This window comes from Spermophilus citellus (genome assembly GCF_964194105.1).
Source record: "Spermophilus citellus genome assembly, chromosome: 3".
In the NCBI taxonomy this organism is placed as follows: Eukaryota; Metazoa; Chordata; class Mammalia; order Rodentia; family Sciuridae; genus Spermophilus; species Spermophilus citellus.
In genome coordinates, this window is record NC_138184.1 from 46,242,631 (window position 1) to 46,265,613 (window position 22,983).

General features: G+C 35.0%; 1 protein-coding gene across 1 annotated transcript in view; it reads left to right on the plus strand.

Annotated features, from left to right (window-relative positions):
* The window catches only part of DNAH12 (dynein axonemal heavy chain 12), a 299,548-nt gene that overhangs the window by 56,333 nt on the left and 220,232 nt on the right, over nucleotides 1–22,983 (plus strand). Inside the window, exons 14-17 of the mRNA XM_081284134.1 lie at nucleotides 2,304–2,429; nucleotides 3,391–3,525; nucleotides 3,945–4,138; nucleotides 7,702–7,945. Of these exons, the coding sequence (XP_081140260.1) occupies nucleotides 2,304–2,429; nucleotides 3,391–3,525; nucleotides 3,945–4,138; nucleotides 7,702–7,945 (699 nt within the window). The remainder of the gene's footprint in view (nucleotides 1–2,303; nucleotides 2,430–3,390; nucleotides 3,526–3,944; nucleotides 4,139–7,701; nucleotides 7,946–22,983) is intronic.

The window sequence follows — 22,983 nt, forward strand, 5'->3', positions numbered from 1 at the left end:
TAGTCATTTATCCATAGAGGCTTCTGGGGCTGATAGTAGTTTCTTCAGCTTTTTGTTTGTTTCTTTTAGATGACTTGAAAGTTTTGAGGAGTACTGGTTATGTGTTTTATAGGGTGCTCTCTATTAATGTTTTTCCTTATGATGAGACTTATGTATGGGGATTTTTTTGGAAGAGGATCACAGAGTAAAGTGATCTTATCATATCAAGGGCATATATTATTAACATGACTTGTCTCTGTTGATGTTGGTTTTGGTACCTGGTAAAACTAGTGTTTGTCAAGTCTCTCTACTCTTTTACCCCATTCTCTTTTGTTCTCTGTCTCTTTTTTTTATGGAGTGTACTGGAGATTGAACCCAGGGGTGCTTTACCACTGAGCTACATCCCCAACTCTTTTTAAAAGTTTTTCATTTTTCATTCAAATGAGTCTGTTCTCAAACTTGTGATTCTCCTGCCTCTGCCTCCCGAGTCACTAGAATTATAGGCATGCGTCATCAGACCCAGCTCATTTTGTACTCTTTGGAAAGTCACTATGTACAGCCCATACTTAAGAAGTGGGAAAGTATATCCTCTCCCTCCTTTAAGATGGAATATCTATATAATTTGTTTGGAATTCTCCTATGTCTGAGATCTGTCTGTATTCCTCCATTTTTAAATTTATTCAGTCATTTATTTATATCACTGTGGACTCATGGATATTTATTTTATACATTGGACTATAATATAATTTATTTTATATGCTAATTTAATATCCATGACCCTCAAGGATAACTTTAAAATGTTTCATTTTATTAAAAAATTTAATATATTTTTAATTTCTTGATTTTAATAGTTTATCTGAAGATTATTCTGGAATGTCTGTATTTATCATCATGTAACTTTTAAACAATTGCAGTCTTATTTCTGTCCTTATCAAATATTACATATTTCTTTTCTTTTCTTTTTTTCTTTCTTTTTTTTTTTGGTGCCAAATATTGAACCCAGGGACACTTGACCATTGAGCCACATCCCCAGTACTTTTTATTTTTTATACAGGGCCTCACTAAGTTGATTAGGGCCTTGCTAAGTTGCTGAGGTTGGCTTTGAACTCATGATCCTCTTGCCTCAGCCTCCCAAGCCACTGGATTATAGGCATGCACTACCACGACCGGCCCCTATTGCTTTCATCGATCCATATGTTGTGCTATCGTGCTATGATATTTAAGAATTGAAATTCAGATTCAAATGCTAATTTAAAGTTTAGATTTTACATATTATATACATGTACATGTAATGCATATAGAGATATAACTTTAAAAATTAATTCTTATAGTTCATTATATTAACATAGTAAAAGAGGAAAACATCTGTGAGCATGTGAGCATCTCTATAGACACAAAAGTTAAGTGTTAAATAATATTCAATACCTACTCATAATAATTTTTAAAAAGCTAGTAGCAAATCAACAACAGAAGGGAACTCAGGAATTTAATAAAAGTACCTATTGAAAATGTACAGTAGATGTCACATTTAATAGTAAAACCTGGAAAGCTTTCCCTTTGAAGATGGGACAAAGATGAGAATGCCTGCTATTATCTACTGCTATTCAACACTATTCAAAGCCAGCCTCAGTAAAAGTGAGGCACTAAGCAACTCAGTGAGACCCTGTCTCTAAATAAAATACAAAAATAGGGCTGGGAAGGTGGCTTAGTGGTCGAGTGCCCCTGAGTTCAATTCCCAGTACCAAAAAAAAAAAAAAAAAAAAAAAGGAATAGGGGATAAAAAGTATTCTTCTTTAATCAGATAAATCTGTGTTTTAAGTTTTTTTTTCCCTTTGCTATTCGCCACAAACTCCTTCTGGACTATTGCTATAATGTTAAGTAGCCAAAAAAGATGACAATATTACTGAAGATGCAAAGTAAAATTAAAGATAATAAAATATTTATCACAGAAGACTAAAAATATTTTTTTGATTCTAGAAATAAAAAAAATTTAAAAATCTTTTAAAAATGTTTCAAGGGTTGGTGAGGATTTGAACATTTTTTTCAGACATATGCAAGAAGGGCCAAGAGTACCTTATTTTGCCAACTGCAAGTGAAAATCTTGAAAAGCTTTATTGCTACTATAAAAATACAAATGTAAGACCTGAAGCCAAATTAATACTATGACTATTAAAATACCCATGTGATTTGAGAATTACATAAAATACCAATTACTAATCTGAGTCATGTTGAAATTTGAAAGAATATTAGAGATGTTTGGATTTTTTTCTCATAATGCCTCAAATTTTCTATATGGCATATTATATCTAGAGTTTCTTTTGTAGGAATCTAGACGCCAAATGAGTTACTTTTTAGATAATTTTCTGTTTCCTCAAGAAGACTTAGCTTTAAATGCAGCTGTCCTCATGTGGCCTAGAAAAATCAGTCCCGTCTTTAATGAAAATGATGAGGTAACTATATTTTTCTGTATATATGTTTGTATTCTGACATTTTAAGCATAAGTGCACATTTAATTTTCATACCTACTTACCTCCTATTTTTAAAAACTGGATGCTTCAATGTAAGTTTGATTTTGACCACATTTATGCCCTTGAAGACTTAGGACACACTTTTAGATTTAACTCACAGGGTTTGGTAAAAAAGAGGGTTGCATGCAGAGCTGGAATGCATGCGACAGGTCTGATTTAATATTTGTGGTAGTAGCTGTGTTTTACCCACAGATTAATAAGAAGTCAGACTGCTATATAAATTGATGATATAGTAAGCCCTGAACTTAGTGCTTTCCTTTTATTAACTCATCAAATATTTTTGAAAATCCCAGGTGCTCCTGTTTCTCCCATTTCATATATAAGAAAAAAATGAAACTCATAAGTTAATAATTACTCAATATCATAGAGATAAGAGTTAGTGGATTTAGCATTTTATATTAGACTTAATGTAGTTCAAAATTTAAAAAATTCTTCATATAAACCAGCATAACTAAATTGGGAGGTAAAAATGGAATAGTAATAAAAAGCATGGGCTTCAATCAGATGAAATAAGGTTCAAATCTAAATTTTGACTTTTATGATTTTGTGACCTTGGACATGCTTCATTTTCTTCATTTCTGGATTAAAAAAATAATACCTGTGATAATGTAGGTAAAATATTTAATTGCTTTCGATACATGGCATGTACTTTCTTAATGAAGGGTAGCTTTTTATTATTATCCCAGATTCTGTTAAATAACTAATAAGAATTGCTATTCACTTTGGAGAGCTATATTTTTTTTCTGTGTGGTTTATTCTTTGCATTTCTTTATCAGTCATTATAGACAATATTTATTTATTTATTTTTCTCTGATGGATTTTTTTTATTTGAAAACTTTTTTGTACTACTGTAATTAACATCATTGAATTATCTCTTAAAAAGCTCATTGAGAATGCTAAACATAAAAGAGAAAGTGAACTAATAGCCAAGAGAGAGAAACTGATCTTGGAAGTAGAAAAGGAATCACGCCACATGGAGGAGTTTACAGAATTTGCGGAGTTAGAACGCATGCAACAGGTCTGATTTAATATTTGTGGTAGTAGCTGTGGTTTACCCACAGATTAATAAGAACACTAACATAAATTTTAAATTATAGAAAAAATATGCTTACTATTACAAAGATTTACTTCACTCTTAGGCCTAGAACTAGTACTATGTGCATGATCTTTTTTGTGACTTAATTTTTTATTTGTAGAGTAGATGTACCCATATTTTCTGTTCTTTATCATAGTAATGTTGTGAAGTTAATATTTAATATAAATATAAGGACATACGCTGTGTAATATATGATCTTATTTTTATAACATGGATTTGTGTGTGTGTGTGTGTGTGTGTGTGGTGCTGGGGATTGAACCCAGGGCCTGTGCATGTGAGGCAAGCACTCTACACTGAGCTACTTGGGATGTTTTTTAAGGTAAAATTTTATTTGCTTTCAGTATGTGACAGATGTAAGACAACTACAGAAACGCATTCAGGAATCTGAAGAAGCAGTTCAGTTTATTAATAAAGAAGAGGAACTTTTCAAGTGGGAATTGACAAAATATCCTGAACTGGATAAATTAAAAGTTAACATTGAGCCCTATCAGAAGTTTTTTAATTTGGTTTTGAAATGGCAACGAACTGAAAAACGGTAATTTCTAGTAATGTAATAAAAACTAAGTAAATGAGGTATAAGAATATGTAAAATATAAGTTGTTTTTTTTTTCTTTTGGCTAAATATTTAAAGTAAGATTTATTTGCTCATTTTAATGAGAACCAAGTATCATATAGGAAGAGTATCAATGATACTAATGGGTCACCCAACTTTATCAATATAATTTCTGCAGTATCATTTGAGTTGTCCAGAGTCAATTTACTTATTTTTTTTAATATTTAGTTTTTAGTTGTAGTTGGACACAATGACTTTATTTTATTTATTTATTTTTGTGTGGTGCTGAGGATTGAACCCAGTGCCTCGCATGTGCTAGGTGAGAGCTCTACTGCTCAGCCATAACCCCAACCCCCAATTCACTTTATTTTATAATTAATTAACTTGACTTATATTTACACAAAAAATTAGATGGGTGGGATAAAATCTACATTTTATTTGGGTACTGTTAGTTGCCCATCTGTAATCTAATACATGTTTTATCACATGAAGTATAGTTAAAAGTAGTTACAGCTACTACCACAAATATTAAATCAGACCTGTTGCAAGCGTTCTAACTCTGCAAATTCTGTAAACTCCTCCATGTGGCGTGATTCCTTTTCTACTTCCAAGATCAGTTTCTCTCTCTTGGCTATTAGTTCACTTTCTCTTTTATGTTTAGCATTCTCAATGAGCTTTTAAAGAGATAATTCAATGATGTTAATTACTGTGACTGAGAAAAACTAATAACAGCTTTTACCCTCAGATGTTTCTTTTACAAAAGTGAGGAGTCAATATGGTACTATTGAATATAGTACTTAAAATTTCAACCAGAAAAATAAGAGAAAGAAATAAAAAAGGGTACAAGCTGGGCGTGGTGGCACACGCCTATAATCCCAGCAGTTCAGAAGGCTGAGACAGGAGGATTGCAAGTTCAAAGCTAGCCTCAGCAAAAGTGAAGTGCTAATCAACTTAGTGAGACCCTGTTTCTAAATAACATATAAAATAGGGCTGGGGATGTGGCTCAATGGTCGAGTGCCCCTGAATTCAAACCCCAGGACCCCAGCCCCTGCCACTGAGAAAAGGGTACAAATAAGAAAGAAAGAAGTCAAATTATCACAATTTGCAGATGAAATGATCCTATTTAGAAGACCTAAAAAATTCTACCAGAGTGTTAGAATTACTAAATAAATACAACAAAGTGGCAGGATATAAAGTTAACATATAAAAATCAATAGCTTTTATATATTCTAATAATAAATCTGCTGAAAAAGAAGTTAGTAAAACACAATTCACCCATACCTTCCAAAAATTTAACAACCTAGAAATAAATCTAATCAAGGAGGTAAAATTCCTCTATGTGAAAATTACAGAACACTGAAGAATTGAAGAAGACACTAGAAAATGGAAAGATCTCCTATGTTCTAGGATAAGCAGAATTAATATTATTAAAATGGCCAAAAGTCATTAAAGTCAAAATTAAAATTAAAATTACGAAAAGTTATATATAGATTCAATGTAATCTCCAGTAAGATATTAATGACATTTTTTCACAGACCTATAAAAATAGTCCTAAAATTCATATGGAAGAATAAATTTAAAGAATAGCCAAGACAATTCTGAATAATAAGAACAATAAGAACAATGCCAGAGGTGTTGTTCCTAACTTCAAATTATACTTCAGAGTTACAATAATGAAAACTGAATGGCACTGGCATAAAAACAGACATATAGAAAGTGGAATAGACTAGATGATATTGAAACAAACCTGCATGGATACAGTCATCTGATCCTTGACAAAGGTGTCAAAAACATATATTGAAAAAAAGACAGACTTTTAACAAATAGTACTAGGAAAAATGAATATTTATACATGGCATGAAACTGGATCCCTAACTTTCACCTTACATAAAAGTCAACTAAGGGCTGGAATTGTGGCTCACTGGCAGAGCGCCCACCTAGCACATGCGGGACCCTGGGTTCGATCCTAAGCATCACATATGAATAAATAAAATAAAGATATTGTGTCTAACTACAACTAAAAAAACTAAATTTTTTAAAAAGTCAACTAAAAGTGGATCAGAACCTGTAAATAAGACAAGAAACTATGCAATTGCCAGAGGGGATCAACTCTCTGGCATATAGATACAGGCATCAACTTATTATTTAATAAGATCCCTAAAGCTCAGGAAATAAAACCAAGAATTAATAAATGGTATGTCAAGTTAAAAGGCTTCTGTACAGCAAAGGAAGTAATTGAGAATATGAAGAAAGAGCATACAGATCAGGAGAAAATCTTTGCCAGCTACTTTTCTGACAGAGGATTCATATCCAAAATACATAAAGAATTCAAAAAACTTAACATACACAAAAATACAAATAAAACCCAATCAATAAATGCATAAATGAATTAAACAACTGACGTTTCTCAAAAGAAGATATACAAATGGCCAACAAATATTTGAAAAAAATATTCAACATCTTAGCAATCAAGGAATGCAAAGTGAGATTTTGTCTCCATTTAGAAGAGCAATCATCAAGAATACCAATAATAAACATTGGTGAGGTTGTGAGGGGTAAAGGAACTTGTATACTGTTGGTGGAATTATAAATACAACCACTATGGAGATCCATATAGAGGTTTCTCAAAAGACTAGAAATGGAACCAGTATATGAGCCAGCTATACCACTCCTTGATATTTATCCAAAAGAATTAAAGTCAGTATACTACAGTGACACATGTATATCTCTAATTATAGCAGAATTATTCACAATAGCCAAGTGTGAAGGGACCAGCCTAAGTGTCTATCAACAGATGGATGCATAAAGAAAATGTGACATAAATGCAATTGAGTTTTACTTAGCCATAAAGAAAAATGAAATTGTCATTTTCAGGAAAATGGTTGAAACTGGAGAATATCATACTGAGTGAAATCTAGACTCAGATAGCCAAATGTTGTATGTATTCTCTCATGAGAGAAAAAGGGAAAGAAAAGGGACTTCATGAAAATAGAAGAGAGATCAGTAGAGTAGTAAAAGGAAATTGGGAGAAGGAGAAGGTGAAGGAGAAAAGGTATGGGAAATAAAGCAGACCAAATTTTGCTATGTGCATGTATAAATATATCAGATTGAATCTCACTGTTATGTATAATTATAATGTACCAGTAAAAATTAATTTTTAAAAATAGTTTTAGTTGTACACGGGCACAACACATTTATGTATGTATGAATGCATTTAATGTGGTGCTGAGGATTGAATTCAGTGCTCACATGTGCTAGACAAGTATTCTACCACTGAGCTACAACCCATTCCCAGTAAAAATGAATTTTTAAAAATGAGGGATCTAGAGGCTGGATTTGTGGCTCAGTGGTAGAGCACTTGCTCAGCATGTGTGACACACTGGGTTCGATTCTCAGCACCACATATAAATAAATGAATAAAATAAAGGTCAATCAACATCCAAAAAAAAAAAAAAACCCAAATGAGGGATCTAACCTAAAGGCTGTCTAAGGCCTCTCATGATCCAAGTCTAAGTTTAATAGTATTTTTTTCTTTTTCAATTCAGCTGGATGGATGGAGGGTTTTTGGACCTCAATGGAGAAAGCATGGAAGCTGATGTAGAAGAATTTTCCCGGGAGATTTTTAAGACATTGAAATTTTTCCAAATGAAGCAAAAGAAAGAATTACAAGAAAAAAGAAAGGCAGCAAGGAAACGATCTCTGATAGAAGAGAAACCTGAAGAAGAACCAAAAGATAATCCTACAATCATCATGTGCTCTACAGTAATGGAGCAGATAAAGGTTTTTAAGGTATAAACATATTTAATATGGCATTTAATATTATAATGTCTTCTCAACTTTGTGTTGCATATTATATAAAATAAATAAAATCCATCCTCTGATTTTACGTAGTTATGTGTAAAATGGGTTTGGTCAGCATCTAGCCAGTCTTATCCTCAGCAGTCATGTAACTCAAGATTAATTCTAATCATCTCTCTGGCCATAATAAATGGTTCAGGGATAAGCCTGAAACCCAAACTGGGTCAGAGTTCTCTTTGGAATTTTTGAACTGACTCTTTAAAAGGAGCCTCTTTTTCTTTATAAGTTGTGAAGGTATGAGTTGTGAGATCCCTGTAGCCAGCCATAGGGCTGGCTTGAGAGAATGACATTGATATTAGAGAAAAGAGGAAATAAAGAGACCTGATTATGCTCACTTCTTTAGGCTCCAGGATAGATACTTGAGGTATTTATTTTTGCCTCATCTCACTTTGAACGCAAGCTAATAGTGTCTTTCTTCTGCCCCTATTTCTCTACCTTCTTTTTTTTTTTGCTGGGGGTGAGGGTTGGTACTGGGAATTGAACTCAAGGGCACTAAACCACTGAGCCACATCCCTAGCCCAATTTTGTATTTTTATTAGAGAAAGTGTCTCACTGAGTTGCTTAGTGCCTCACTCTTGCTGAGGCTGGCTTTGAACTTGAGATCCTCCTGTCTCAGCCTCCCAAGCCACTGGGATTACAGGTGTAAGCCAGCATGCCCAGATTCCCTACCTTCTTTGATCAGTGGATTGCATCTCTATTGTAATCAAAGGAATACACTGAGGATGGCATTGAGGATAAATAATCAGAAAACAGTAAGATTTTCAAAGTTTCTTTTCTGCATCAACCTCTTGGTCAAGCTCTGACTCAATCCTGTCTTCTATTCTGGACATGGATATTATGAGAAATGAGGGATCACTTTTGGGAGGAAGTGGTGAAGGGACATTTTCCCCCTCTTGGGATTTTTTTTTAAACCAGAGACTGAACTCAGGGTCCTTGATCACTGAGCCATATTCCCAACCTTATTTACATTTTGTTGTTGTTGTTGTTTAGAAACAAGTCTTGCTAAGTTGCTTAGGACCTGGGTGAGTTGATGAGGCTGCTTTTGAACTTACAATCCTCCTGCCTAAGCCTCCTAAGATGCTGGGATTGTAGGTATGGGCCCTGGTGCCCAACCCCTCTCATATTTTCAATTAAAATTTATTGTGTGTTTGACATTTTAGTGTCTCAGTTTCATATTCCAGTCTCTCATCATGAATTAGCACTGTCAAGGGTGGTGTATAGAAAAGACTGATTAAGTGGTGAATAGTAGTTCCATTGGAGTCGACTGAAGGAAACATACATATAAAGCCATATGAGGCAACATGTTGGCAAAAGGGTTTCTTTGGCCCAAGAAAGGCAGAAGATGATTGCTCAGACCTATATGACATATTGCCTTCTGAACATGACATCAAATCAGTAGCTGGAAAACAGGAAGATTTTGCAACTGTTTATAATTTACTATAATAAAACTGTTAGCTTTCATTACTGTAACAAAATATCTGATATAATCAACTTAAAACGATTAAGGTTTATTTTGGTTCATAGTTTCAGAGGTTTCAGTTAATAGTTGGTTGACCCCATTGCTTTTGGGTCATTGGTGAAGCAGGCAGAACAAACTTCTTGCTTTGTGTCTGGAAAGCAGTGAGAGGGAGGAGGAAGGGAGAGAGAGAAAGAAGAGAGGAGGAGAGAAGGTGGAGGGAGGGGGAGAAGGAGGAAGGAAGAGAGAGAGAACAAACTATGAGCCAGGGACTAACTTTCAACCAGGCCCTACATCTTAAAGGTTCTATCATCTACCAATAGCACTACAGGCTGGGAACAAAACACATGGGCCTTTGGAGGGCCACTTACCCAAACAATAGCAAAAACAAAATGAAGCAGTCTATCATTAATTCAGTATAATCCAAATTTTGAATAACATTTTAACTATTTTTTTTTCAGGATGAATACATTTGCAATTCTTAGTGTTTGCAAAAATACTTAGGAGGAAAAAAAAGGGTTTTATTCTAGAAGTTGTTAACCAATAGACACTGAGTCTTAAGAATAACTCAAGAAATACCTGGTAGAACTATTCTCATCATTAAGTACTAATGAAGAGAAATTAACATATTTGGAAGCAGAATCAAAGCTGAATCCAGAAAACTTGATTTTATTATGAAATCTGTTTTTTATTTCTTTCCTGTTAAAGCCATTGAAATCTGTCCCTTCATGTAAGAATACTTGATAAATATAAAAGACTATAACAACTAGCTACAAGTATACAAAGGGAGTGAACCTTCCAAATCATTGATGCAGATGGTTGAATGATTTGCTAGTGCTGTTCACATCCTAGAGCTTGTTAAGGACAAAGCTCATAAGAAAATCTACTCCGTATGTCATCCAGAGTTAGACCAACATTAAAAGAACTAGGAATCTTCAATCCAGAGCAACTGGTCCTTGACAAAATGTAAAGTCCATGGATCGGCTTCCTAAGGATTTATTGATATTGCTTCTGGATTATAAACAGTTACCTGGAAAATTCTTATGTTACCTTATTTGAACAAGTTTTCTTTTATTGAATAGCAAATCATGTAAGGGTCACTTGGACATTGTATAAAAAGGGAATGAATTTGAACTAAAAACAAAAATTTAATGTTCTTATCAAGCAAAATAAAAAGTTTACTAATGGGGTTGGGGTTGTAGCTCAGTGGTAGAGTGCTGGCCTAGCACATGTGAAGCACTAGGTATAATCCTCAGCACCACATAAAAATAAATAAAATAGGGTTGGAATTGTGGCTCAGTGGCAGAGTGCTTGCCTCAGATGTATGAGGCACTAGGTTTCATCCTCAGCACCACATAAAAATAATAAAATAAAGGTATTATGTCCATCTACAACTAAAAAATAAAGTTACTAGCTTATAGTCCTCCAATTTTAAAAGTTTATTAAATTATTATTTACATGAAATAGAAACATAACTCATACAAAAATGAGATGTGTCTAATATTTTGAGAGAATCTAGAAGTTGATAAGGCTAGTTCAAAAAGCATTTGAAGAGATAAGTATTTATAGATAATTTAATAACTGAATATTAAATAAAAATTGCTAGTATTGACACAAAAGCAAGTAATGTCATATAGGGTAATGAAATATAACATCTGGAGGTATCTTTTATAATTGACAGAAATTTTTTGCATCTTTGCCAGACAAAAGTAAACATGTAATTGTATAGTCTGTGACCTTTAGTAAATAGTAAACAGTGAATTGAATAGAGAAGTCTTTAATCATAAGGACAACCACTACTTCCTACGATGCCCCAGGTTTTAAATAAATTTTGGTAACACCTGTTGAAAATTTAAAAATTTGGTACTAGTATCCTAGTGTGTGCTATGTAGCACTCAATGATAGAAGGAAAATTGAAATAGGGTAAGGTTTGTTGACTGCTTTCATGTTTGAAAAAATTGTTACATACTTATCATTGCAATTTTACCAGTAGTTTGCTGTTTTTTTCTCTTTTCTTTTTTAAAAAATATTTATTTCTTAGTTTTAGGTGGACACAATCTCTTTATTTTCTTTTATGTGGTGCAAGGATCGAACCCAGTACCTCATGCATGTCAGGCCAGCGCACTACTACTTGAGCCACATCCTGAGCCCCTGTTTTTCTTTTTTATTGGCTAGTATTTTTTTTTTTTAGTGAGAGAGAGAGAGAGGGAGGGAGGGAGGGAGGGAGGGAGGGAGGGAGAGAGAGAGAGAGAGAGAGAGAGAGAGAGAGAGAGAGAGAATTTTAATATTTATTTTTTAGTTTTTGGCGGACACAACATCTTTGTTTGTATGTGGTGCTGAGGATCGAACCCGGGCCGCACGCATGCCAGGCGAACGCGCTACCGCTTGAGCCACATCCCCAGCCCTTGGCTAGTATTTTTTTATAATGGCTTTATTGTGATATAATTCACATACCCTAAAATCCACCTTCTTAAAATATGTAGTCACTGGTTTTTAAAAAGGTCACAGTGTTGTGCAGCCATCACTGTCATCTACTTGTTGAACATCTTCATTGTTCTAAAAACTAAACCAACGAATGTTAGCAGTTACTCTCTATTCCTTCCTCCTCCTTGGCCATGGCAGCTACTAATCCACTTTCTCTATGATTTTGTTTATTCTATAATTTTATATAAATGAGATCCAACATGGCAGCGGGCGTGGACAGATCAAGTCTCTGACCTCTTCAGCTGCCCGTGCATAGGGAGTCATAAACCATCTAAATGCTGTTTGCTCAGGATCACTAGGCAATGCTGAGCTGACGTGGATCTGGAGCGAACAGTCTGGGCCTCTCAGAAAACACACCGAGCCTGGATCAGCTGAATTCAAGCTCCTATTCGCCTGCGTCTCGCAGACAAACCGCTGTGACTCAGCACTAAACAATCCTGCTGAAATAACTGGTTGGCCCTTCTGAACCTGTGGAGGTTAGTACCAACCTAGCCTTCATACGCAATGGCCACAGGATTGAGACGGGGCTTGGGGGAGCCAGTCAGGACCCACCAGTTGCATTGGTCACCTGGCAAAGGGAACAAACTGTCACCATTTGAATGGGATACCACCATGGCAGAGAACTGATGTCACCAGAATGCGGCGGAAGAGATAACTTCATTGAAACCGGTGGTGACAGGTGTGTAACCCCCTAGCCCTCCCTCTCCACACAGCGGGGAAACCTTAAGGTACCCTCCCAGCTCTCCCGTAAAGGCCCCTCGCAGCTCTCCCGTGAGCGTGATAGTCAGACCGAGGGAATCAGGAGTGGCGCGGGACCCACAGCACGGAACCCCCGGCTACCGCTCCCACCAGTGCTGACAACTGAGGTCTCTTGCACCAGCTACCGGGGCGTGGCTACCAGAGGGCAAGCAAAATTCGCTGAGGGTTCTCAGCCCCAAGCTCCACAAACTTAGGGTCTGAGGGAATGGCAAACAGGGAGAGTGTGCCCAGTCGTTCATGAAAACAGGGCTCCCGGGAGCAGCAGACCTGGCGTGTAGCCAGTATTGTGGTGAGCGTCACTGGTGAGAGGGGCCTGGCTTGAGGAAAAATGGGGAAGTGACTAGACACAAGAGAAGGCCCTAGTCACTCAGGATTGGAGATCCGCCCAGTCTGGGAGGAGGAGCTGCTGCACAGTGATTGGTTCCCGCGTATTGAGAGGAGAAGCTTGGCCCGGTGGGCACAGCTCCACCTACTGGAAGAGAAGTTAATCAAACTCTAAGACTGCATTTATTAAATTTTTTTTATTTATTTTTTTATTTTCATTTTTTTATATTTTAAAATATTTTTTTTAATTTTAATTTTAAATTTTTTTTATTATTTTTTAAAAATTTTTTTCTTTTTTTCTTTTCTATTTTTTTATTTTGTCTTTTCATTTCTTTTCAATTTCCTTATTCCCCCCTTCCTTGAATTCTACCTGCTTACTCTCATTCTCTTTAGTGACTTCTTCCCTTCCCTTCCAATACCTTTCCTCCCAAGCATCAAATAAATTTATAGGAGTAAACAGTAACTCAGCAGTCAAACAGAACAAGAAGTAACGTAAGCAGCATAAAAAAGCAAGGAAGAAATGGAGTACAAACAATGCAGTACAGCCTAAATATTCAGGAGGACCTAGAGGCATCAGAAAAATGGTCAAATAAGGAACTCAAGAAATACCTTAGACAGATGGAATGGAATCTGAAAGAGGAAATGAGACAGCAAATTCAAACAGTGAAAGAACACATTGAAAATGAATTACATAAACAGATAAAAGAAGCAAATAAGCATCTTTATCAGGAGATAGAGATTATAAAAAAATCAATAATTCTAGAAATGAAGGAAACTATAAACCAAATTAAAAACTCAATTGAGAGTATCACTAACAGAGTGGAGCAAGTAGAAGCCAGAACGTCAGATAATGAAGACAAAATATATCATCTTGTAAAGAGTCTAGCCAACTCAGAAAGGCTGGTTAAAAATCACGAGAAAAACATCCAAGAGATATGGGATAACATAAGAAAAACAAACTTAAGAGTCATTGGGATAGAGGAAGGTATAGAGGTTCAAACCAAGGGAATGAGCAACCTGCTGAATGAAATAATTATAGAAAACTTTCCAGAAATAAAAAAGGAAACAGATATACAAATTGTAGATGCATACAGGACTCCAAGCATACAAAATCACAGTAGACCAACAACAAGACACATTGTTATGAAGATATCCAATATACAGAACAAAGAGAAAATATTGAAAGCTACAAGAGAAAGGAGGCAGATTACATTCAGCGGTAAACCAATAAGGTTAACAACGGATTTTTCATCACAGACACTGAAAGGGAGAAGATCCTGGAACAACGTATTTCAAACACTGAAAGACAATGGATGCCAACCAAGAATTCTGTATCCAGCAAAATTAAGCTTCAGGTACGACAACGAAATAAAAATCTTTCATGATAAACAAAAGTTAAAAGAATTTGCAGCCAGAAAACCAGCATTGCAAAGCATCTTGTGCAAAACACTACACGAGGAAGAAATGAAAAACAGTAACCAAAACCAACAGTGGGAAGTACCTCAGTAAAGACAGAAGGTGGGGGGAAAGTTAATCATGGAGAAACAAACTAAATTTAAAAAAAAGATAAATAATCAATCATGGCTGGAGGTACAAACCATATATCAATAGTAACTCTAAACGTTAATGGCTAAATTCTCCAATAATGCGACATAGGCTGGTAACATGGATTAAAAAAAACAAATCCAACAATATGCTGCCTCCAGGAGACACATCTGATTGGAAAAGAAATACACAGGCTGAAGGTGAAAGGTTGGGAAAAAATATACCACGCACACGGTCCTCGTAAGCAAGCAGGGGTGGCCATCTTTGTATCGAATCAAATCGACTTCAAAACTAAGTTAATCAAAAGGGATAAGGGAAGGACATTATATACTGTTAAAAGGAACCATTCACCAACAAGACATAACAATTATCAATATTTATGCACCAAATAAGGGTGCTGCGACGTTCATAAAACAAACTCTCCTCAAGTTCAAGAATCAAATAGACCACAACACAATAATTATGGGTGACTACTACAACACACCTCTCTCACCATTGGACAGATCCTCCAAACAAAAGTTGAATAAAGAAACTATAGAACTCAATATCACAATCAATAACCTAGACTTAACTGACATATGTAGAATATATCAACCATCATCAAGTGGATATACTTTTTTTTCAGCAGCACATGGATCCTTCTCAAAAATAGACCATATATTATGCCATAGGGCAACCCTCAGTAAATATAAAGGGGTGGAGATAATACCATGCATTTTATCTGATCATAATGGAATGAAACTGGAAATCAATGATAAAAGAAGGAAGGAAAAATCCTACATCACATGGAAAATGAACAATATGTTACTGAATGATCAATGGGTTACAGAAGACATAAAGGAGGAAATCAAAAATTCTTAGAGATAAATGAAAATACAGACACAACATATCGGAATCTATGGGACACAATGAAAGCAGTTTTAAGAGGGAAATTCATTGCCTGGAGGTCATTCCTCAAAAAAAGAAAAACCCAACAAATCAATGAGCTCACACTTCATCTCAAAGCCCTAGAAAAGGAAGAGCAAAACAACAGCAAATGTAGCAGAAGGCAAGAAATAATTAAAATCAAAGCGGAGATCAACGAAATGTAAACAAAAGAAACTATTGAAAAAATTTACAAAACTAAGAGTTGGTTCTTCGAAAAAATAAATAAGATCGACAGACCCTTAACCATGCTAATGAACAGAAGAAGAGAGAGAATTCAAATTACTAACATACGGGATGAAAAAGGCAATATCACAACAGATGCTACAGAAATACAGAAGACAATTAGAAATTATTTTGAAAACCTATATTCCAATAAAATAGAAGATAGTGAAGACATCAATAAATTTCTTAAGTCATATGATCTGCCCAGACTGAGTCAGGAGGATACACACAATTTGAACAGACCAATATCAATGGATGAAATTGAAGAAGCCATCAAAACACTACCAACCAAGAAAAGCCCAGGACCGGATGGGTATACAGCGGAGTTTTACAAAACCTTTAAAGAAGAATTAATACCAATGCTTTTCAAGTTATTTCAGGAAATAGAAAAAGAGGGAGCTCTTCCAAATTCATTCTATGAGGCCAACATCACCCTGATTCCGAAACCAGACAAAGATACCTCAAAGAAAGAAAACTAAAGGCCAATATCTCTGATGAACCTAGATGCAAAAATCCTCAATAAAATTCTGGTGAATCGAATAAAAAAACACATCAAAAAAATTGTGCACCATGATCAAGTAGGATTCATCCCTGGGATGCAAGATTGGTTCAATATACGGAAATCAATAAATGTTATTCACCACATCAATAGACTTAAAGATAAGAACCATATGATCATCTCGATAGATGCAGAAAAAAGCATTCGACAAAGTACAGAATCCCTTTATGTTCGAAACATTAGAAAAACTAGGGATAACAGGAACTTACCTTGACATTGTAAAAGCTATCTATGCTAAGCCTCAGGCTAGCATCATTCTGAATGGAGAAAAATTGAAGGCATTCCCTCTAAAATCTGGAACAAGACAGGGATGCCCTCTGTCACCACTTCTATTCAATATAGTTCTCGAAACACTGGCCAGAGCAATTAGACAGACGAAGGAAATTAAAGGCATAAAAATAGGAAAAGAAGAACTTAAATTATCACTATTTGCGGAAGACATGATTCTATACCCAGAAGACCCAAAAGGGTCTACAAAGAAACTACTAGAACTAATAAATGAATTCAGCAAAGTGGCAGGATATAAAATCAACACGCATAAATCAAAGGCATTTCTGTATATCAGCGACAAAACTTCTGAAACGGAAATGAGGAAAAACACTCCATTCACAATATCCTCAAAAAAATAAAATACTTGGGAATCAACCTAACAAAAGAGGTGAAAGACTTATAAAATGAAAACTGCAGAACCCTAAAGAGAGAAATAGAAGAGGATCTTAGAAGATGGAAAAATATACCCTGTTCATGGATAGGCAGAACTAACATTATCAAAATGGCAATATTACCAGAAGTTCTCTATAGGTTTAATGCAATGCCAATCAAAATCCCAATGGAATTTCTTGTAGAAATAGATAAAGCAATCATGAAATTCATATGGAAAAATAAAAGACCCAGAATAGCAAAAGCAATTCTAAGCAGGAAGTGTGAATCAGGTGGTATAGCGATACCAGATTTCAAACTATATTACAGAGCAATAGTGACAAAAACACCATGGTACTGGTACCAAAACAGGCGGGTGGACCAATGGTACAGAATACAGGACACAGAGACTCATCCACAAAGTTACAACTATCTTATATTTGATAAAGGGGCTAAAAGCATGCAATGGAGGAAGGATAGCATCTTCAACAAATGGTGTTGGGAAAACTGGAAATCCATATGCAACAAAATAAAACTGAATCCCTTTCTCTCGCCATGCACAAAAGTTTACTCAAAATGGATCAAGGAGCTTGATATCAAAGAGACTCTGCATCTGATAGAAGAAAAAGTTGGCTCTGATCTACATATTGTGGGGTCGGGCTCCAAATTCCTTAATAGGACACCCATAGCACAAGAGTTAATGACAAGAATCAACAAATGGGACTTACTTAAACTAAAAAGTTTTTTCTCAGCAAGAGAAACAATAAGAGAGGTAAATAGGGAGCCTACATCATGGGAACAAATTTTTACTCCTCACACTTTAGATAGAGCCCTAATATCTAGAGTATACAAAGAACTCAAAAAATTAGACAATAAGATAACAAATAACCCAATCAACAAATGGGCCAAGGACCTGAACAGACACTTCTCAGAGGAGGACATATAATCAATCAACAAGTACATGAAAAAATGCTCACCATCTCTAGCAGTCAGAGAAATGCAAATCAAAACCACCCTAAGATACCATCTCACTCCAGTAAGATTGGCAGCCATTCTGAAGTCAAACAACAAGTGCTGGCGAGGATGTGGAGAAAAGGGTACACTTGTACATTGCTGGTGGGACTGCAAATTGGTGCGGCCAATTTGGAAAGCAGTTTGGAGATTACTGGGAAAGCTTGGAATGGAACCACCATTTGACCCAGCTATTGCCCTTCTTGGACTATTCCCTGAAGACCTTCAAAGAGCATGCTACAGGGATACTGCCACATCAATGTTCATAGCAGCACAATTCACAATTGCTAGACTGTGGAACCAACCCAGATGCCCTTCAATAGATGAATGAATAAAAAAAATTTGGCATATATACACCATGCAGTATTATGCAGCACTAAAAAATGACAAAATCATGGAATTTGCAGGGAAATGGATGGCATTAGAGCAGATTATGCTAAGTGAAGCTAGCCAATCCCTAAAAAACAAATACCAAATGTCTTCTTTGATATAATGAGAGCAACTAAGTACAGAGCAGGGAGGAAGAGCAGGAGGAAAAGATTAGTTAAACAGAGACATGAGGTGGGAAGGAAAGGGAGAGAAAAGGGAAATTGCATGGAAACAGAAGGAGACCCTTTTTGTTATACAAAATTACATATAAGAGGTTGTGAGGGGAATGGGAAAAAAACAAGGAGAGAAATGAATTACAGTAGATGGGGTAGAGAGAGAAGATGGGAGGGGAGGGGAGGGGGGATAGTAGAGGATAGGAAACGTAGCAGAATACAACAGTTACTAATATGGCATTATATAAAAATGAGGATGTGTAACTGATGTGATTCTGCAATCTGTATTTGGGGTAAAAATGTGAGTTCATAACCCACTTGAATCTAATGTATGAAATATGATATGTCAACAGCTTTGTAATGTTTTGAACAACCAATAAAAAAAGAAAAACAAAACAAAACAAAACAAATTTTATATAAATGAAATCATATGTGACCTTTTGACTTACTTCTTCCACTTAGCATGTTTGCAGGGTATATTCATATAGCAAGTTTGAGTACTTTATTCGTGTCTATTGATTAATAATATTTCATTGTGTGGGTATACTACAACTTGTTTATCCATTTATTAATTGATGGACATTTGCATTTCTATTTTTTGGCTATTGCAAATAATAGTGCTATGAATATTTGTGTACAACACAAAAATACATGTGGATATGTTTCACTTTTTTTGAGTATATATATCAGTGTGGAATTGCAGGGTCACATGGTCATTTAATGTTTAACATTTGAAGAACTGCTGGACAGTTTTACAAAGTGGCTATACCATTTTACATTAACACCAGCAAAGTGTAAGATTCCAATTTGTCCACATCCTAGTCAATGTTTGTTACTGTTCATCTTTTTAATTATTGCCATCCTACTGGGTATGAAGTTATATCACATTCTGGTTTTGATTTGCATTTACCTGATGGCTCATGTTGAACATCTTTTCATGTGTTTTTTGGTCAATTGTGTGTCATCTTTGGAGAAATGCCTATTCAAATCCTTTGCCCATTTTATTGAGCTATTTGTCTCTTATTGAATTGTAGAAGTTCTTTACTTATAAGTCTTTTACTTTTTAATCTTTAATATTTATTTTTTAGATGTAGTTGGACACAATATTTTATTTATTTATTTTTATGTGGTGCTGAGGATTGAACCCAGGGCCTTATATATGCTAGGCAAGTGCTCTTCCACTGAACCACAATCCCAGCCCACTTTAATTCTTTATTTTTAGAAGTACTGGGACATTGAGCCCAAGAATGCTCTACCAGTGAGCCATATCCACAGACTTTGTTACTTTGAGACAAGGTCTTGTTAAATTACCCAGGCTGGCCTTGAACTTGTCATCTTCCTACCTCAGCTTCCCAAATGTTTGGGATTACAAGTGTTGCCATTTTGTCCTGCTAAGTCTTGCCCTTCTTTCATTAAATTTATTCATAAGTATTTCATTCTTCTTGATATTATGATGTGTGAGAATTTTCCCTACTTTTAATTTTGGATTGCTTATTATTAGCTCATAGAAATATAATTGATTTTTGTGTATTGATCTTGTATCTTGCAACCTTACTCATTAGTTCTCATTTTTTTCCACATTTTTTAATTGGTATATAATACTTATACATAATGATGGGATTTGTTTTTTTTAGATATTCACACATGCACACAATGTACCAATATAATTTAGCCAGTTTTCATCTTCATGCGATTTCTGTTCCTCCCACCCCTCTTTTTTTTCCTTCTTCTCTAGTGTCCATATATGGGAGAAAAATATGACCTTTGACCTTGTTAGTTGGCATATTTCCCTGGATATAATGGTCTCTAATTCCATCCATTTTCCTGCAAATGACATAATTTGTGGTATATAAACCACGTTTTCTTTATTTATTCATCTATTGATGGACACCTAGGATGGTTCCATAGTTTGGCTACTGTGAATTGTGCTGCTCTAAATGTGGGATGTACATTTATCACTATAGTATGATGACTTTCATTCTTTAGAATAAATACTGAGGAGTGATATAGTTCTCTCTCTCTTTCAATCAGATATTGAACTCAGAGGCACTTAACCACTGAGGCAGTCATTTTTATTCTTTCATTTTGAGATAGTGTCTCACTAAGTTGCTTACAGCCTTGTTAAATTGTTAAGGCTGGTCTCAAATGGAATTCTCCTGTCTCAGCCTCCCAAGTCACTGAGATTAAAGGAGTGTGCCACTGCAACCAGGTATAGTTCTCATTTTTTAAAACAAAATTGTTTAAGATTTTCTTATTTATTTGTTTAAATACACGACAACAGTGGAATGCATTACAATCCTTTTACACATAGAGAGCACATTTTTTTTCTATCTCTGTATATAAAGTATGTTCATGCCAATTTATGCCATTATACATGTACTTGATTTTTTTTGTATTATAATTCTGTCTGTCTGTCTCTCTCTCTCTCTCTCTCTCTCTCTCTCTCTATATATATATATATATATATATATATATATATATATATATACACACAATTTTTCATATCTCTGTTTGTATATAAGGTATGTTGGCCCCAAATTCAAATCTTCATACATGTATTTTGTATAATGATGACCATCACATTCCACCATCCTTGCTAATCCCCTTCCTCTTCCCTTTCCCTTCCACCCCTCTTCCCTATCTAGATTTAATCTAATTCTCCCATGCTCTCCCTCCCTACCCCACTATGAGTCACCCCCCTTATAATAGAGAAAACATTTGGCATTTGTTTTTCTGGGATTGGCTAACTTCACTTAGCATTATCTTCCATTTACCTGCAAAATGCCATGATTTTGTTCTTTTTTAGTGCTGAGTAATATTCCATTGTGTATAAATGCCACATTTTTTTTACCCATTCATTCACTGAAGGACATCTAGTTGGCTTCATAGTTTAGCTATTGTTAATTGTGCTGCTATAAACATTGATGTGGCTGTGTCCCTGTAGTATGCTGTTTTTAAGTCCTTTGGGTATAGTCTGAGAGGAGGAATAGCTGAGTCAAATGGTGGTTCCATTCCCAGTATTCTAAGGAATCTCCATTCTGCTTTCCAAATTGGCTGCACCAATTTGCAGTCCCACCAGCAATATATGAGTGTACCTTTTTCCCCACATCCTCGCCAACACTTGTTATTGTTTGCCTTCATAATAGCTGCCATTCTGACTGGAGTGAGATGATATATTAGTTTTGATTTGCATTACTCTGATTGCTAGAGATGGTGAGCATTTTTTCATATATTTGTTGATTGATTGTATATCCTCTTCTGAGAAGTGTCTGTTCAGGTCCTTGGCCCATTTTTGATTGGATTATTTGTTTTTTTGGTGCTTAGCTTGTTGAGTTCTTTATATACCCTAGAGATTAGTGCTCTATCTGATGTGTGAGGGGGTAAAAATTTTCTCCCAGGATGTAGGCTCCCTGTTCACCTCACTGATTATTTCTTTTGCTGAGAAAAAAACTTTTTAGTTTGAATCCATCCCATTTGTTGATTCTTGGTTTTAATTCTTTAATTCTTTTGCCAACTTGGCTTGGATATTGACATTAAATAAGGTCTAATAATGTAGTATGGGTTTTTTGTTATTGTTGTTTTTAGTTTTTGCCCAGGTCTCTCAAATTGACTTTCAACCATATCTAATAATTTCATTAGTGAAATTGAACATTGTTTGCAGTATAGAATTGATACAAATAAAATAAAATTAAATTCAGAAAATATTTGACCATTACTGAGAGGAGTATTTTTTATGTGTTAAGGGGCAAGGATAAGTAAGAAATGGTTCTTGCACATCAAGGAGAATAAAATATAGTGAGAAAAATAGATTTTGCACAACTACTCCAAAGGTGGTAGAACAAAGAAATCATTTAAAAAATTTTTAAAATTTGTTTTAGTTAGTTATATGAGACAGTAATATAATGCACTGTGATATGTCATATATAATGGAGTATAATTTCTTATTTTTCTGGTTATACATAATGTAGAACCCCACTGGTAATATAGTTACATATGTACATAAAATAATAATGTTTGATTCATAGAATAAAGAAATTCCTAAGTAGAGGATATCAGTATCCTGTGAGAAAATAGGGCCTGAAGCAATTAATTTTTTTCATTTGGAGAACAGGTAAGGTGCATTTTATTTTAAGGAGGTAGATCAGAATAACAGTGTGATTTTTAAGGCTTTGGATTGGGAAGAGGGACAAATAAGCACTCTTTCTTCTCAACACTTGTATTATCTTATATTATCTTATATATCTTATACATTAAAAATTTTTAAATGATTTCTTTGTTCTACCACCTTTGGAGTAGTTGTCCAAAATCTATTTTTCTCACTATATTTTATTCTCCTTGATGTGCAAGAACCATTTCTTACTTATCTTTGCCCCTTAACACAGTATATATTTAATGTGTTTAAGTTATGAAGTACAGTAAGAAAATGAGCACCCATGAATCCTTTCCTCTTCTTTAGACTCAGGTTACTAATACTGTTGTTTTCTTTCTGTGATTTCTTCCC